At 44.5% G+C, this 17,004-nt stretch overlaps 1 protein-coding gene across 4 annotated transcripts in view; it reads left to right on the top strand.

The window, feature by feature from the left end:
- Positions 1-17,004, top strand: part of LOC106588196 (sodium bicarbonate cotransporter 3) — a 76,549-nt gene that overhangs the window by 41,516 nt on the left and 18,029 nt on the right. For 3 of the 4 annotated variants that reach the window (XM_045709202.2, XM_014176953.3, XM_045709203.2), the window contains exons 4-11: positions 336-474; positions 1,078-1,238; positions 1,494-1,682; positions 9,735-9,817; positions 12,036-12,193; positions 12,437-12,524; positions 12,766-12,912; positions 13,469-13,578. In XM_045709202.2, the coding sequence (XP_045565158.1) occupies positions 336-474; positions 1,078-1,238; positions 1,494-1,682; positions 9,735-9,817; positions 12,036-12,193; positions 12,437-12,524; positions 12,766-12,912; positions 13,469-13,578 (1,075 nt within the window). Of the gene's footprint in view, positions 1-335; positions 475-1,077; positions 1,239-1,493; positions 1,683-2,841; positions 3,220-9,734; positions 9,818-12,035; positions 12,194-12,436; positions 12,525-12,765; positions 12,913-13,468; positions 13,579-17,004 lie in introns of all 4 variants that reach the window. The other variant, XM_014176951.3, reaches the window with a different exon arrangement.

Below are 17,004 nucleotides of genomic sequence, written 5' to 3'. Positions count from 1 at the left end.
CGGCAGCTTTCCCACTCGCCTTTTTTGTCATAAGTAGTTTGTTGCAAGCAAACCTGTCAATATGACAACTGAATTCAAAAATATCAGTTGCTGAAACCAGCTGGTCAAACCAGAAACAAGGGAGCAATTCTGACATTATTGTTTTGCTGATTCACTCAGACTTGAGTTCTGGCTCTGTTCTTTCACATTTACCTTTTTCTACTCCCACCACACCACATTTAATTGTTCCACTCTTTGCAATGCAGAGGAATTCACAGCACTCCATTCAGAAGCTAAGCTTTGGCTCCCGTTCTTCCCACACTCTCCTGTCATCTCTCCCTGCCTCCCCCATCTAGACACACCCTCCCAGCGGGTGCAGTTCATCCTGGGTACAGAGGATGATGATGTGGAGCACGTCCCCCATGACCTGTTCACGGAGTTGGACGAGCTGTCTTTCAGGGACGGGAGCGCCACTGAGTGGAAGGAGACCGCCAGGTAGGTCACAGCCCAGCCAAGGTTCCATACTCCAGGGTCCATGTGGCTTTTGAGAGGCCATGTTATTATGTCATTCTTTGTTCGTTCAGTTCTAGATTCAACAGCACTTTATTGGTGCCGTACGTTTTCCCTGAAACGTTGATGACTTTAACTAGTTTTGAAGTAGTCTCCTAGACTGTGGTAAAAGATTCAGGGAAACTAACTTTTTAAAAGCCAAAACTGTACTGCTGCTAGACTGTTGGGGAATGGTTACGTGTCTTGTGTGATTAATGGGTAAGATTGACAGAGCTCTACTGCCTACAGGTCTGACTGTGAGTCTATCTTAGTCATCCTCCATAGCCATGGCACCATCACCATCCCAGACATTGTCAGCTTACTTACGCTCACGGGCTCAGACACAAATACACAGCAATTTACCGATCTTAAAAAATGAGTTAAAAGCCTAAAAAACGGAATCAAACGTTTTCCATTACTTCTCAAAAGTGAACACCTCAAGGCAAGGCAAAATGGCTGTCTTCTGCTCCAGTTGTTCTTAGACAGCGTTTGGGAAATGGAAGTATGAGTATTGAAGCCATATTCGTGTGCGTGTGTTGTGTTGTGTAGGTGGTTGAAGTTTGAGGAGGACGTGGAAGATGGAGGGGAGCGTTGGAGCAAGCCCTACGTGGCCACCCTGTCTCTACACAGCCTGTTTGAGCTGAGGAGCTGTATCCTCAACGGCACCGTCATGCTGGACATGAGGGCCACCTGTATCGAGGAGATTGCAGGTACAGAAGACGTTTGTGTGTACACATTTGCATGCTATAGGATTAGCTAGATTTGTGTGTGCACCAGAGGTAAACAATGATAAACAATGATAAAAAGTTGGTTGAATAAGGTGAAATTGAATTGATCTCTTTGTGTGTGTGTATGCAAGCTCGTTTGCAAGTGTGAGTGTACAGTGGTGTAAACCTCTAAATTAACAACAATACAAGGCAATACAATGCGCCCGTGTCTGTGTGTGTGTTCACATGTGTGTCTAGACATGTTGATTGACAGCATGGTGGCGTCTGGCCAGCTGAAGCAGGAGCTGCGTCAGAAGGTGCGTGAGGCCATGTTGAAGAGACACCACCACCAGAACGAGAGGAAGCTCAGCAACCGCATCCCGCTGGTGCGATCAATCGCAGACATAGGCAAGAAACATTCAGACCCGTTCTTGCTTGAGAGAAATGGTGAGATCCCCTGCGCCGAGCACACCCCATTTCTTTTTCCTCATCCTCGAAGGGGGTTGAAATAATCTTTGTAATCCTTGGTATTCCAAAAAAGGAAAGCTGACAGCGTCTCGTACATATGACCACAACAATCATGTATGTGATGTTTGCTAATTAGCAGACGATTTTATTAAGTGACTGACAGTACAGTGAGTGCATACATTTTAGTGTGTGTGGCCCCAGTGGGATTCCAACCCACATACCTGGCGTTGCTAGCGCCGTGGTCTTACCAACTGAGCCACACAAGACCAAATCCACCATGGCTGTTCAGGAGGTGTCAAATTAGTGATGTGAGTAGATGCTACAATGAGGACAAAAGCCTCATAGAAACAACTACTACGCCCCACTGTGAAAGAGAAATCTGGGTGCGGATGGTGCGAGCATGTGTGGCTGGTCTGTCTCAGGGTTTTGCTTCTGAGAATTAACAATGGCTTCTACTCCATGTTGGAATGGTTGGGGTAATGCTCTTCTTGCAGTTCGATGTGTTTCGTTTATTGAGCATGACCTCAGGTTGTGGTGGGTACTCAGATGATGGTGTGTGTGACTGTTTATGTGAATGAAAAAATTAGCTCATGCTACAGTTCCAATGCTCTCTGGTCTCTGTCCTACTGTCACATTTTGTTTTATTGAATGCATTAAATGCAATGTTGCCTGGGTATAAAATATGTGTGACATGTCATATATTGCATAGCTTGCTTGCACTGTATGTATACCAAACAAGTGGACCGATATGAAATATAACTTGTTTATTTGTGGTTCTGTGTTTGTATGTATACCTCTTCTCTTGCCTGCAAGCATCTCTTAACCCAAATGCTCTCCCTTAGTACAATATATGTCACTGTGTGATTGGTGAGTGGACAAGCTTATTGTTCTGTGTGGACACCTCACCTCGCTCACCTTTCCCCTGCAAGAACCTCTCGACACCTCTGTCTCTCTCTAACCACACTCCTCCCAAGCTCCCCCCACCTTCCTTCTGCCCCCAGATAATGCACCCCTAAAACCAACTCTCTGATGAAATCCTCCCTCATATGTTTCTCCTTTTACCATCCTTATTCTTTTTCCTCCCTTTCTTCTCTCCCTCCTCTCCCTTCTTTGTTGTTGTGTCTTCCCGCCACTCCAGGGGAGGGCCTCTCCGGCTCCCGCCACTCCCTGAAGCCGGGGGCCTCCGTCTCCAACCTGTCCCAGAGGCGAGAGTCCCGGGTCTCCATCCTCCTCAACCTCCTCCTGCCAAACTCCTCCTCCACCTCCGCCGGGGGGCACTCAACTGGAACCTCGCCCCTCACCACCCCCCAGAACACGCCCCCTACTCCCCGCCGCTCCCCAAACCCTCCCCGCGCTTCTGGCCCCGTCCCGGTCCGCCAGGCCATCCCGGAGGTGGTGGTGTCACCGCCTGAGGACGACGAGTCGCCACCCACCGCCATTACGAAGGATGAGGAGGCGTATTCCGCTCGGCAACCGTCGCTGCAGACTAGAGGGCTCCAGCAGCTGCCCTTAGAAGGCAAATATCTGTGTAGCCTGCCAGTGTGAGTCACGGCTTGAACAGAGAACACTAGCACCAGCATGCTGGCTGTGCCCTCCTTCTCTACCCTACCATAAATCTATTATCAACCCCCATCAATGTTCACTTTTTATACCCCTCTATTGACTCAACAAGACCTCACACAGCTCTCTCTCTCTCTCCACCTCACTCAGTTTTCCTCTACCTCATTCCATTCTTGCATACCTCTGTTTCTCTATCAAACATCTTTCTGCACTCTCCCTTTCTCTCATATCTCGCTCCATTCCTAGACTATTTATTGTTCACATTCCTTTCTCTCTATCTCCACCTTTCTTCATCCAGCCCTTCCACACTACCCTCACCTTGCTTGGCTTGGTCTCTCCACTTCTATTTGCTCAGTGTGTGTGCATGGCTCTTCTCGAGAATGGAAAATGTGTTTTATCATTTACCATACCATAGTTCTGCAGTGTCCGACATTAACGATGGCCCGCCAATAAAAACGTGTGTTGGGCCAGTAACTTCTCAGTGCATTTTGGCATTCCAGTTCGACATTTACCTGCTGTGTAATCTCCCATGGACATATCTACGCAAACATAACTGGTACCGTAGAATCTCTTGGGAAGGAATGGGAGGCGTGGGATAGAGAGCAGCAGTAGTTCTGTTTTTTTTTTGTTTTTTTTTGGTAACTAGTTATTTGGATTTATCACGATTTCGCAGGTGTAAGCATCTTTCGAATTTCGGGAATGGGAGGGGATCTTCGACCCCATAACTTGCAAAGAGAGAGGGTTCTGCTCCTCGTTCTGGTTCCGCTCCTCGTTCTAGCATCGCTTCATCTCTTCTCTCAACACGTATGGACCCAGAATCGAGCAGCTGACTACATGAAACTTTCATTTGGGGTTAACCAAGATTATTTGCTCTGTCGGTGTCTTGAAAACCATTTGAAGACTACACATGGAAAAGTCATGCTATTTGTATTTGAGCAATATGATTGGCTATTCATTCAACCACGCTCCTCGTGAGTCACAACTTATCGAGCAGTACATACTGTAAGTTGATGCGTTCACACGGCACACGTGAGCTGTCCAGAATAGAAAGAAGTGCTCACCAATCCATTTCCTTTAGGAAAATTGATTTATAAAAGTAAACCTTTAATAGTGAATATATAGTACTAGCAATATGCTGGCTACTGTTGATAAAAAGACACCTGGCATTCATCTTGGCTAGCCTACTTTAACCAGATTAATATCTTCTCTTTTGAAAGGCAGTTGTCGTAATGGGGAAGCATCCTATTCTTAGATCTTCTCAAAATAACATACTTTAGAAACAAAAGTGAATGCAATTAATACAATGCAATTCTAAATAATGATATTGCTAGATTCTATTCTACAGCTTTTTAATACATACCATAATAACCAAATGTAGCCTATTACTAGCTAAACATAGAGAGAAAGCATGCCAACCTTTAGGCCCTGTATGACCCCAATGCATTTTAACTACACCATTTTGAGCCAGTGAGGAAAAAAGTTCACGTTTCACTCTGGTTCTGTGATTATTTCTTTGTACACTTTTTCATTGCAAACCTTTTTTCATTCATTCAGTCCTAAAATGAAAATCCGAAGGCGTTTAATCGACTGCAAGTTTTCCATCCCTTGAGGCCTGTTTAGTCTAGACAGTGTAATAGATGAGTCGACAGGTCTTATATTATGGGTTATTTTCCCAGTTACTGTCACTTCTCTCCATGACTGTCCCATTGTGAATATACTGTACAACCAGGACAGACTTAAACAACTTCAAATATCTTGTCTTTTTCCAGAGCAGCATCGTTTGGCGTCTCCTCCATAATTCCTGAGTATAAACATACACGTCTCAGACGTTTTCCTCCTAAAGAGTCTAGCAAGGGACTCCTGCAGTACATGTGCAAACAGCATGCTAAATATAAAACCATAGAGAGGGGTTGGGGTGGGAGGGTTTTAACGTTGGCACGTAACTTTCTCAGTCCCAGTGACATCCACAGTGACTTTTTGTTCTTCCCGGACCTGGATAGTATTTAGCCCCTGTATTTATAGCAGTGTGTGTAGAAGAGAGCTGAACTGGAAGGTTGGGTCATGAGAACTAGAGACTTCTAGTTAGGAGGGAAACATGATTTAAGGTGGGCAACTCGTTGTCTTATTATAGGTACTAGTGTGGTTCTGTAATCTTCCATTACTTCTGTCTAGGAGACAACGTTTGCCAAGAAACTATATACTGTACTTGACCACGTTGTGAGTATCGCTTGAGTGAAGTTTGAATCCCATGTTTGACAACAGTTGCCAAGAAACCAAATACTAGACACTTACTTCACCTCGTTCTGAGTATCGTTCATTTGAGTTTGAATCCCATGCTTGCGTAGACAGGAAGTGTAAGATGATTTGTAGGAACTATTAGGCTTAACCTTATAACACCCAAACCAGCTATCTCACTTACAAAATTGCTTGGCAAACCATCTCTCCCTAATGGCAGGCTATAGAGAGTTATTGTAGATTCAATATAGCGTCAAATGCCTTCATTGCATCCCACACACGATGAATGCAGCTGCTCATTCCTGATCAGGCCCTGGGGTCACTTTAGGCTATTCTTCACCGTTAGTGTCCGCTAACAACATAATTGACCCTGAGAGTTATAACTGCAATCGACACTGTATCAGCATCAGGGGAGTCAGAGCATCATCAGTCTTCCTACCAAGGCTTATATACAGTTGCGGACTAAATATATTGGCAGCCTTGCACTTTTCTTAAATAATTCCCTATTTCAAATAAAATAAGTTGAAATTGAAAACAACATTTGGTCTCCACACCTTGTGTTATTGGATTTTCAACATTGCAGAATATTTTACATTTTAGTCATTTAGCAGACGCTCTTATCCAGAGCCACTTACAGTAGTGAATGCATACATTTCATTTCATGCATTTTTACAAATTGTATTTTTGTGAACTTAAATTGGCATGCACAAAATTGTTGGCACCCCGGAGCTAGTACTTGGTTGCACAGCCTTTGGCCAAGATAACTGCCAACAAACATTGCACTCCAAAACACCTTGATAATCTGCTGATTTCATGCTGTCTTGTACACATTCAAGGCCCCCCAGTGCCAGAGGCAGCATGGCAACACCACAGCATTAACAAACCTCCCCCGTGTTTGATTGTGGGGAGAGTGTTCTTTTCTTTATTGAATGCTTCAATTGGTCGTTGGTAAACATAGGAAGACCCCACTGCTGAAGGAGACACAAGCCTGATTGAGCTTCTCATAAACCCACCTTAACAAGCATAAACCCCGGGGACAATGTTCTGTGGACCAATAAAACAAAATTTGAGCTCTTTGGAAATACAAATCAGCGCTGTGTTTACTGACAAATTAAGCACAGCCTCACTACAATCAAAGATGGGGAGGTTTGATAATGCTGTGAGGTTGCTTTGCTGACTCTGGTCCTGGAGGCCTTGAACGTGCGCAAATCATGATCACACTTCCTCAATTCAATAATGATGGCGACACTTTACCAAAGATGGTTTGGTATAGTTTAGAAACTTGGGAACCAAGCTCGAGTTAGTGTATCCTGTTATCGCCTGGACAAGTTGAAATATCATCCCGGAAAAAGAGAGAGAACGTTCTCTAGTAATACTAGTCCCATGTAAATAGGGCTATAGCCTTAATAATAACTCGTGCTGAATTAAGCTTTTCTTGCAGTAAAATTATACATCAAATGTAGGAATAATTTGGATTTTGGAACAGGATTGGAGAAATATGATTTATTTCTTTTTGCAACTTGAGATAATACAATGCTCAGTTAGATACCATCTGTAAAGGTGCCATCTTTATCATAAAAGCTGATTCGTATTTCAACCACATAAAATATGCATCAAAGCCGAACTGAAATCTCATCAGAAACAAGTTTATTTTTGTCACGTCGTGTGTGTAGGTGGCAGGGAAGTCAGGCGCAGGAGAAACAAACTTGGTGTAACTGGAGTAGTTTAAAAAAAAAAAAAAGTACATAATAAAATAAACGTGGGTACAATAACCCGCTGCGCACCAATCCAAAAACACGAGCACATAACAACAAACAATCACTGACAAGGACATGAGGGGAAACAGGGTTAAATACACAACATGTAATGAATGGGATTGGAACCAGGTGTGTAGGAAGACAAGACAAAACCAATGGAAAATGAAAAATGGATCAATGATGGCTAGAAGACCGGTGACGTCGACCTCCGAGCACCGCCCGAACAAGGAGGGGCATCGACTTCGGAAGAAGTAGTGACACTTTTTCCTTGCAGCCGGTCAAACTGACGTCATTAGCACATTTTGCACAGAAAATCTTTCCTGTTTTATTTAATATTTGCATTATTGTAACGTTATTTTCTCGCCATGCAGTAAACTTCTTTGCTACGCAAAAGAAGACCGAAAAATTGACCGATGTCAACTAGATTGAAGAATCAATTCTTCGATCGATCTATTACGTTATTCTGTTGGGCAAGGGTTTATTTAGTCTTCTAGGGCAACATATAATGACAAAAGAGGAGCTACATGTATCTAATTATAGACAAGTTGACTAACAAATAGCCTACCAAAATGTCAGAAATTATAAGCAGAAACATCTAAAACAGGCAACAACAAAAAATCCTGTAGGCCTGTCAAAAAATCGTTCTGCAGTCTTTGACTGTAGCCTATAGCACATGTTCTATATTTGCGGATTAGGATTGGGTGCGGGGCTCAGATTTTCACTTTGTCACATAGTCGGGCAGTTGTGGATGGGTTATTAGCAATTAGCAATTGCGGATGAACACGGCTGACCCATGCACCACTATTGGGGTGACAATCATTTTGTCCATGCCTTTTGTCTTTATTTTCTGAATTAAAATTGCAAACTAAAGTTTACAAAAATAAAATTTGGTTCTGCAATGTTGATAATCTAACAATAACTAACATATGTTTTACTTATTTGAGAAGAAATAGGGAATTATTTAAGAGAAGTGCAATGGTGCCAATATATTTGGCCGCAATACAGTAGACCTGCTCACCTTTTGACTGCTGGATTCTTTAGTAAGAACTGTCTAATGCCACAGCAGCACTCATGTCACAGTACCACACATAACATGTAGTGTCAGCTCTTGGTATGCAGATGAAGACAAATGATCAGAGTCAGTAGTGTTTGTCCTCAGTGTGCCCCTGGTTTTGGAATGATATGATTTGATTAGTCAAACTCGTTTACTGTACATATAGAGCATGGCCGGATATCCAGCATGGAGCGCGCATTCCGGGTTTAAGCTTCCGGATGCAATCTCCACTAATTCCTGTCACTCCCACGGGCTTTGTAGGGAATGTGAGCAATAGCGCTTCTGTTCGTCCCAACATGGCTGCCTCATAGCCCGCAGGGCCGAGTTAGAATAGGTCACAGGTCAAGGATGACCACAAGGAGGAAACTGTCACCCATTCATATTCATTTGAACATTCCTCTACGTTCTAGGTGACTGAGACCGAGGGAGTGGAGTGTGTGGTGTCGCTATGTTACAGTTCATTCATTTCTGTGGTTCTTTCCTCAATGCACGTCTCCCTCGCTGAGGTGCTGGCGTTTCCTGTGTACGGCTCACCTCACATGGCTATAGGGCGCATTGAAGTCGAGGTGCAATTTCTTGAACCCTCATCACTGCAGGCCATAATGAAGTTTCATTATGTTGTCAATTAATTAAGGTCTTTTGAGATTGTATAAATTGTAACTCTGTATCAAATACTATTAAGCAGGGGCCTCCCAGGTGGCGCAGTGGTCTAAGGCACTGCATCGCAGTGCTAGCTGTGCCACCAGAGATTCTGGGTTTGCGCCCAGGCTCTGCCGCACCCGACCGCGACCGGGAGGGTCATGGGCGACGCTCAATCGGCCCAGCGTCGTCCGGGTTCGGGAGGGTTTGGCTGGCAGGGATATCCTTGTCTCATCGCGCACTAGCAACTCCTGTGGCGTGCTGGGTGCAGTGCACACTGACCAAGTCGCTAGGTGTATGGTGTTTCTTTCCTCTGACACATTGGTGCGGCTGGCTTCCGGGTTGGATGTGCGTTGTGTCAAGAAGCAGTGCGGCTTGGTTGGTTTGTGTTTCGGAGGACGCATGGCTCTTGACCTTCGCCTCTCCCGAGTCCGTACAGGAGTTGCAGCGATGAGACAAGACAGTAACTACTACCAATTGGGAGAAAAAAAGGGGTATACAAGAGAACCTATAGAAAAATAATTTCATTAATTGATCAGAGTATGGCTACATCATTTTTGTGTAGATTAAGGCTTCTCAAGTTTTAAATATGAGAACCGGTATTGTGTTTTGATGCTTTGCAAACTGTCTGCATATGAGTGATATATGAAAAACACAATATTATCAAAAGTAGGCATTCTAATCTCAGTATCCACGAGAATGCATTGAGCAGCAGGTGCCTCGGTGCTCCGGAGCTGACATTGCTAACACTCTTCTGCCACATCCCCTGTCTGTTTGTCGTTTCAGGGCCACTGATATCCACGCACTCTGTCCCCAGTAACCTGGATAGCAGCAGCAAGGCCGGAGACAGGAGGCCCTCCAAAGCTGGGGTCAGTAAAGATAATAGCAGTGTGGACATCATCAAGGTAACCTCTGCAACTGGGCAAAGAAACAAATGGCAGTTCTGCTTCTAGCTCCTAAGAAACGTTGCAACAAGCATTTCGCTACATCACAAGTGTTTCGCTACACCCGCAAAAACATCTGCTAAATATGTGTATGTGACCAATAAAATTTGATTTGATCATCAACCACATTCATTCAGAGGACCAAGACAACCATCATCAATCCACAGGGCATAATAAACATCACCTGCCTTCTAGAACCAAGAACCAGTCTCAAAGTTAACTGTACGGTGTTTTATTTCAATAACTGGGTTTGGTTCAGTGAGCTCTCCCTCATTATATCACTTTACGACTCTTTCATCCATGTAATAAGTATGCTGGCGGCCATGAGGAGTCATCAGCTTCAAACCAGCTTTCATGTGTATGCCATTCTTGGCATACACATGAAGCAACCTCTTACTGGGGGAGTCTAATCAAGAGAGGGAGACATAGTGTGTGTGTGTTTTTGAAAAGAGAGAGATGCAGATATGACCCATTTCAGTGGGCAAGGTTTCCCAGCTCTCTTAAATATGTCAAACGACCTTGTGACGAAAGGAACTCCATTGCTCTGTACTGCCATTATATTCTCCCTCTACGCCAGTAGTTCCCAAACTTTTGGCTGCTCCCCCTAGGGGAACTCAGTGCGGAGTTCAACTTACTCTTGTCATGTCAGTCATTGCATACCTTAGAGGGCTTTTTATAACTTGTCAGAAATGTCCAGATCAACTAGCCCATGTCAGCTAACTTTTTTTTAAGCTAGTTTTTTTTAGCCCATGTTCGAGTCACTCAAATATCACATGAATACACATTAGACATGGTAAAATGTATAGAATTGCAAAAAAATTGCTTTAAAACGGCTAAATCTTCTCTGCACCCCATGAGAAAATGTGTTGAATTGCAGGAAATAAGATTTAAACCTACAAAATGTTATCTCCACCAACGAGAGGGTTGTGAACAGTGCTTGTGCCCATAGAAATTCACATGGGGGGGTAGATACTGTATAATGATACAACAAACCAGTGTTTCCCAATATGAAGCTGCATTCCCATGGGAATCTCGTGGGACCCGACAGACATCATTGCGGTGTGGTTGGCATTTTTCATGCTATGGGCGTGGGGGTCAGAAACTTTGGGCTGAAAATATTGTATGGTATATCCCCACAGATTATTTAGAACAGTTGTCTTTCTGTTTTGTATGTGTTATCTATTGTATTAAAACCCCCTAGAGTCGATGTCCGCGCCCTCCGCGGAACTCTAGTTAGCTAAATACAAAAAATCCCCATAAAAATCTGTCAGTTTAAGCTAGAGATTTGTTTTGCATTGAATGAGTCTCAATCCGCCGATGTCGCACTTCCGCATCTGCGGTGAAAGGTGGCAGAGCTAGAGCGGTGTTTGCTCTACGATCCCCACAAGCGTCTTGGGACTCATCTGAACTTGGTACAGCCGATCTGCCAACTTCTGTCTGTAGCATCTGAACAGTTTGGGCTACACGCTAATATGACCCCTTTGTGGAAAGGTGAGACTCTCATGAACACGTGCATGTTTTGCTCTAGGTCTCACAAGGCCTCACAAGACTCGTCTGAAGGTCCACTAGTACCAGTTGAAAAAATTAATGGAAGTATATGGAGACTGTTAGTGCCAAAAATAAAGTGTTAAATACATGTAAAAAAAATAAAAATATTAAACATGTTTCCTTATCTTTCTTATATCTCTAAGATATAGTACAATAATACGATAGCCTAATATAATGGGCCATGTGAGAATCTCTGGTATTTTAACCTATTTTTTTGCCTATTTTTGTGCATTTTGATCTTGTTTAGGGTGGCAAAATTGCTAGGACCAGGGTTGCAAAGCGAGCTACGTCACATACCCCTTAAAATAACATTGCGGGACTGTGGTCGAATTCGGGACCAGTTCTTGCGGGAGCGGGTGGGAGTCGGACAAGAAGTTAGCAAGAGCTAGAGGGCAGTATGAAAAGCAGTAGGCGGGAGCGGGATGAAGAATTCTTTCTTGCGCAGACCTCTTTCCCTAACACTCTCTCGATTCAACTCATCATCAAGCCTTTGCTAGGGCAAAAAAACTCAAATATACTTTGTGATTGGGAGACACTCTCTTATATAGTTGTTACTCCCTAAAGTCTCTCTCTCTGTCCCATTCGGCTCCTATAGGTGGACATGAACTTCATGAAGAAGATTCCTCCGGGGGCTGAGGCGTCCAACGTGCTGGTAGGCGAGGTGGACTTCCTGGAGAAGCCCATCATCGCCTTCGTACGCCTGTCTCCCGCCGTCCTCATCACAGGGCTCACGGAGGTGCCCGTGCCCACCAGGTAGGTACACTACATCTCTACACCCACTCTTTCACTGCTCTTTCTCTGTCTAACCTGCTGGTTCTAGGTTTTATTCTTGCACCTACTCTCCTACAGTAACCTAAACCATTTGTATTTGGATGTCACCAAATATACTCATTTATGTTGGGTTTTGAGTAAAATACATTGTATTAGCCTATATCTGTCCATCTACATATATTTGCGTTGAGTCTAATGTGTGAAAATGGTTTGTGTCCTCTACAGATTTCTGTTCCTGCTACTGGGTCCACACGGGAAAGGCCCTCAGTACCATGAGATTGGCAGATCCATGGCCACACTGATGACAGACGAGGTGAGAGGAGGGGAGATGTTTTACGTGCTGTTTGTGCAATTATTCTTTTATAGTCTTATCAGGATTAGTAACATTCATTCATAAACATGAATTATATCCCCCCCTGACATGCATAGAATATAACAACTGTGAAACTTTTTCCCTTTAGGGGGATCCTTAGGTGTGGCATTCAGATTAGATACATTTTAAGTTAATTAGATCAACATGTAAAAGCTATACTCTTTCCTGCATTTCTCTGTAGATATTCCACGATGTGGCGTACAAAGCCAAAGACCGGACGGACCTGCTGTCTGGGATAGATGAATTTCTGGACCAGGTGACAGTTCTGCCTCCAGGAGAATGGGACCCCACGATACGAATTGAACCCCCCAAGAACGTCCCATCACAGGTTTGGGTCTAAGATGACAATGAGCTTGCCTATAAACAGAAAATGAACAAACCCATACAAATATATATACATATATACACACACATATCTATATATAATATATATATATGTGCTGAAGTTAAGCCTGATTTTAGATATTGGTCACATATTTAGTGCTCTTCAATCATGACCCTGGAGACCCACTAAGGGGTACAGGCTTTTGTTTCTGCTTAGCACTAACACACTTGATTAAACTAGTCAAGGGCTTGATAATTAGTTGAATCAGATGTGTTAATACTAGGTTGGAAATATAGCCTGCACTGCACCCCCTGTAGGCCCCAGGACCAGGATTTAAGAACACTGGCTTGCATGGTAGTTTTCCATTATGTTTTTGATGATGTGTATGACTGTGCCTCCTGGTGGCAGTAGAGGATATGTCAGCCCTGTAATAACTTAGTCATGCGTGCATACATTTTCGTATGGGTGGCCCCAGCGGAAATCGAACCCACGACCCTGGCGTGGCCAACTCCATGCTCTCCAAACTGAGCTACACCTATAATGACTCTCTCACCTTTAGATGAAGAGGAAGATACCCTCCCAGCCCAATGGGTCGGCCTCACCCTCAGGGGAGATGTTGGAGGAGGATGAAGGCCACGGAGCTGGGCCCGAGCTGCAAAGAACCGGACGGTGAGTTAGACATAGGAATTCATAGGGGAGGTTTCCCGGGGCACAGATTAAGATTAATTCTAGATTTAAAAGCATTTTCAATGGAGATTCAATTTTGAGTTTGTTTTTTAGTCCTGGACTAGGCTTAATCTGTGTCTGGGAAACTGCCCCATAGAGGAGAGTTGATAAGGCAAAAGATTTCAAGGTAAAAGATCCGGGTGCCTTGCGAGGATCAGGTGACAAGTGGCTAATCTGTCCTTGTTAATGTTCAATCGCTGGAAAATAAATGGGACGAACTGAAATCACATATCCTACCAACAGGACATTAAAAACTGTAATATCTTATGTTTCATCGAGTCGTGGCTGAACGACGACATTAACATACAGCTGGCGGGTTATACACTCTTTCGGCAAGACAGAACAACAGCCTCTGGTAAGACACGGGGCGGGGGCCTATGCATTTATGTAAACAACAGCTGGTGCACAATATCTAAGGAAGTCTGAAAGTTTTGCTCACCTGAGGTAGAGTATCTCATGATAAGCTGTAGACCATACTCTCTACCTAGAGAGTTTCATCTGTATTTTTCGTAGCTGTTTACATACCACCACAGAGCGAAGTTGGCACTAAAACCACACTCAATGAGCTGTATTCCGCCATAAGCAAACAGGAAAACGCTCACCCAGAGGTGGTGCTCCTGGTGGCCAGTGACTTTAATGCAGGGAAACTTAAATCAGTTTTACCAAATTTCTATCAGCATATTAAATGTGCACCCAGAGGGAAAACAATTCTAGACCACCTTTACTCCACACACAGGGACGCGTACAAAGCTCTCCCTCACCCACCATTTGGCAAATCTGACCATAACTCTATCCTCCTGCTTACAAGATAAAATTTAAGCAGGAAGCACCAGTGACTCGGTCTATAAAAAAGTGGTCAGATGAAGCAGATGCTAAACTACAGGATTGTTTTGCTAGCATGTTCCGGGATTCTTCCGATGGCATTGAGGTGTACACCACATCAGTCACTGGCTTTATCAATAAGTGCATCGAGGATGTCGTCCCCATAGTGACTGTACGTACATACCCCAACCAGAAGCCATTGATTACAGGCAACATTCGTAAAGGGCAGAGCTGCCGGCTTTCAAGGAGCGCGACTCTAACCCAGAAGCTTATAAGAAATCCCACTATGCCCCGAATCATCAAACAGGCAAAACGTCAATACAGGACTAAGATCGAATCGTACTACACCGGCTCCGACGCTCGTCGGATGTGGCAGGGCTTGCAAACTATTACAGGCTACAAAGGGAAGCACAGCCGAAAGCTGCCCAGTGACACAAGCCTACCAGACGAGCTAAATAACTTCTATGCTCGCTTCGAGGCAAGTAACACTGAAACATGCATGAGAGCATCAGCTGGTCCAGATGACTGTGTGATCGATCACGCTCTCCGCAGCCGATGTGAGTAAGACCTTTAAACAGGTCAACATTCACAAGGCCTCTGGGCCAGACGGATTACCAGGATGTGTACTCCGAGCATGCGCTGACCAACTGGCAAGTGTCTTCACTGACATTTTCAACCTCTCCCTGTCTGAGTCTGTAATACCAACATGTTTCAAGCAGACCACCATAGTCCCTGTGCCCAAGAACACTAAGGTAACCTGCCTAAATGACTACCGTCCCGTAGGTCTCACGTCTGTAACTATGAAGTGCTTTGAAAGGCTGGTCATGGCTCACATCAACACCATTATCCCAGAAACCCTCGACCCACTCCAATTTGCATACCGCACCTACAGACCCACAGATCTCTATTGCACCCCACACTGCCCTTTCCCACCTGGACAAAAGGAACACCTATGTGAGAATGCTATTCATTGACTACAGCTTAGTGTTCAACACCATAGTGCCAATAGAGCTCATCACTAAGCTAAGGACCTAAGGACTAAACACCTCCCTCGGCAACTGAATCCTGGACTTCCTGATGGGCTGCCCCCAGGTGGTAATGTTAGGTAACAACACCTTTATACCAGGCGATGTCAGAGGAAGGACCTAAAAAATGTCAGACTCCAGCCACCATAGTCATAGACTATTCTCTCTGCTACCGCACGGCAAGTGGTACCGGAGCGCCAAGTCTCGGTCCAAGAGGCTTCTAAACAGCTTCTACCCCCAAGCCATTAGACTCCTGAACAGCTAATCAAATGGCTACCCAGACTATGTATGCATAGCCACTTTAATAACCCTACCTGCATGTACAGTGAGGGAAAAAAGTATTTGATCCCCTGCTGATTTTGTGTGTTTGCCCACTGACAAAGAAATGATCAGTCTATAATTTTAATGGTAGGTTTATTTCAACAGTGAGAGACAGAATAACAACAAAAAAATCGCTTGTCAAAAATGTTATAAAATGATTTGCATTTTAATGAGGGAAATAAGTATTTGACCCCTCTGCAAAACATGACTTAGTACTTGGTGGCAAAACCCTTGTTCACAGAGGTCAGACGTTTCTTGTAGTTGGCCACCAGGTTTGCACACAGGAGGGATTTTGTCCCACTCCTCTTTGCAGATCTTCTCCAAGTCATTAATGTTTCGAGGCTGATGTTTGGCAACTCGAACCTTCAGCTCCCTCCACAGATTTTCTATGGGATTAAGGTCTGGAGACTGGCTAGGCCACTCCAGGACCTTAACGTGCTTCTTCTTGAGCCACTCCTTTGTTGCCTTGGCCGTGTGTTTTGGGTCAATGTCATGCTGGAATACCCATCCACGACCCATTTTCAATGCCCTGGCTACGGAAGGGAGCTTCTCACCCAAGATTTGACAGTACATGGCCCCGTTCATCATCCCTTTGATGCGGTGAAATTGTCCTGTCCCCTTAACATAAAACACCCCCAAAGCATAATGTTTCCAGCTCCATGTTTGACGGTGGGGATGGTGTTCTTGGGGTCAAAGGCAGCATTTCTCCTCCACCAAACACAGCGAGTTGATGCCAAAGAGCTCCATTTTGGTCTCATCTGACCACAACACTTTCACCCAGTTGTCCTCTGAATCATTCAGATGTTCATTGGCAAACTTCAGACGGGCATGTGTATGTGCTTTCTTGACCAGGGGGACCTTGCGGGCGCTGCAGGATTTCAGTTCTTCATGGCGTAGTGTGTTACTAATTGTTTTCTTGGTGACTATGGTCCCAGCTGCCTTGAGATCATTGACAAGATCCTCCCGTGTAGTTCTGGGCTGATTCCTCACCGTTCTCATGATCATTGCAACTCCACGAGGTGAGATCTTGCATGGAGCCACAGGCCGAGGGAGATTGACAGTTCTTTTGTTTCTTCCATTTGCGAATAATGGCACCAACTGTTGTCACCTTCTCACCAAGCTGCTTGGCGATGGTCTTGTAGCCCATTCCAGCCTTGTGTAGGTCTACAATCTTGTCCCTGACATCCTTGGAGAGCTCTTT

This window comes from Salmo salar, chromosome 27, assembly GCF_965601325.2.
Source record: "Salmo salar chromosome 27, fSalSal1, whole genome shotgun sequence".
In the NCBI taxonomy this organism is placed as follows: domain Eukaryota; kingdom Metazoa; phylum Chordata; class Actinopteri; order Salmoniformes; family Salmonidae; genus Salmo; species Salmo salar.
Note: the sequence above shows the minus strand (reverse complement) of the source record. Positions and strands in the feature narration are given on the sequence as shown.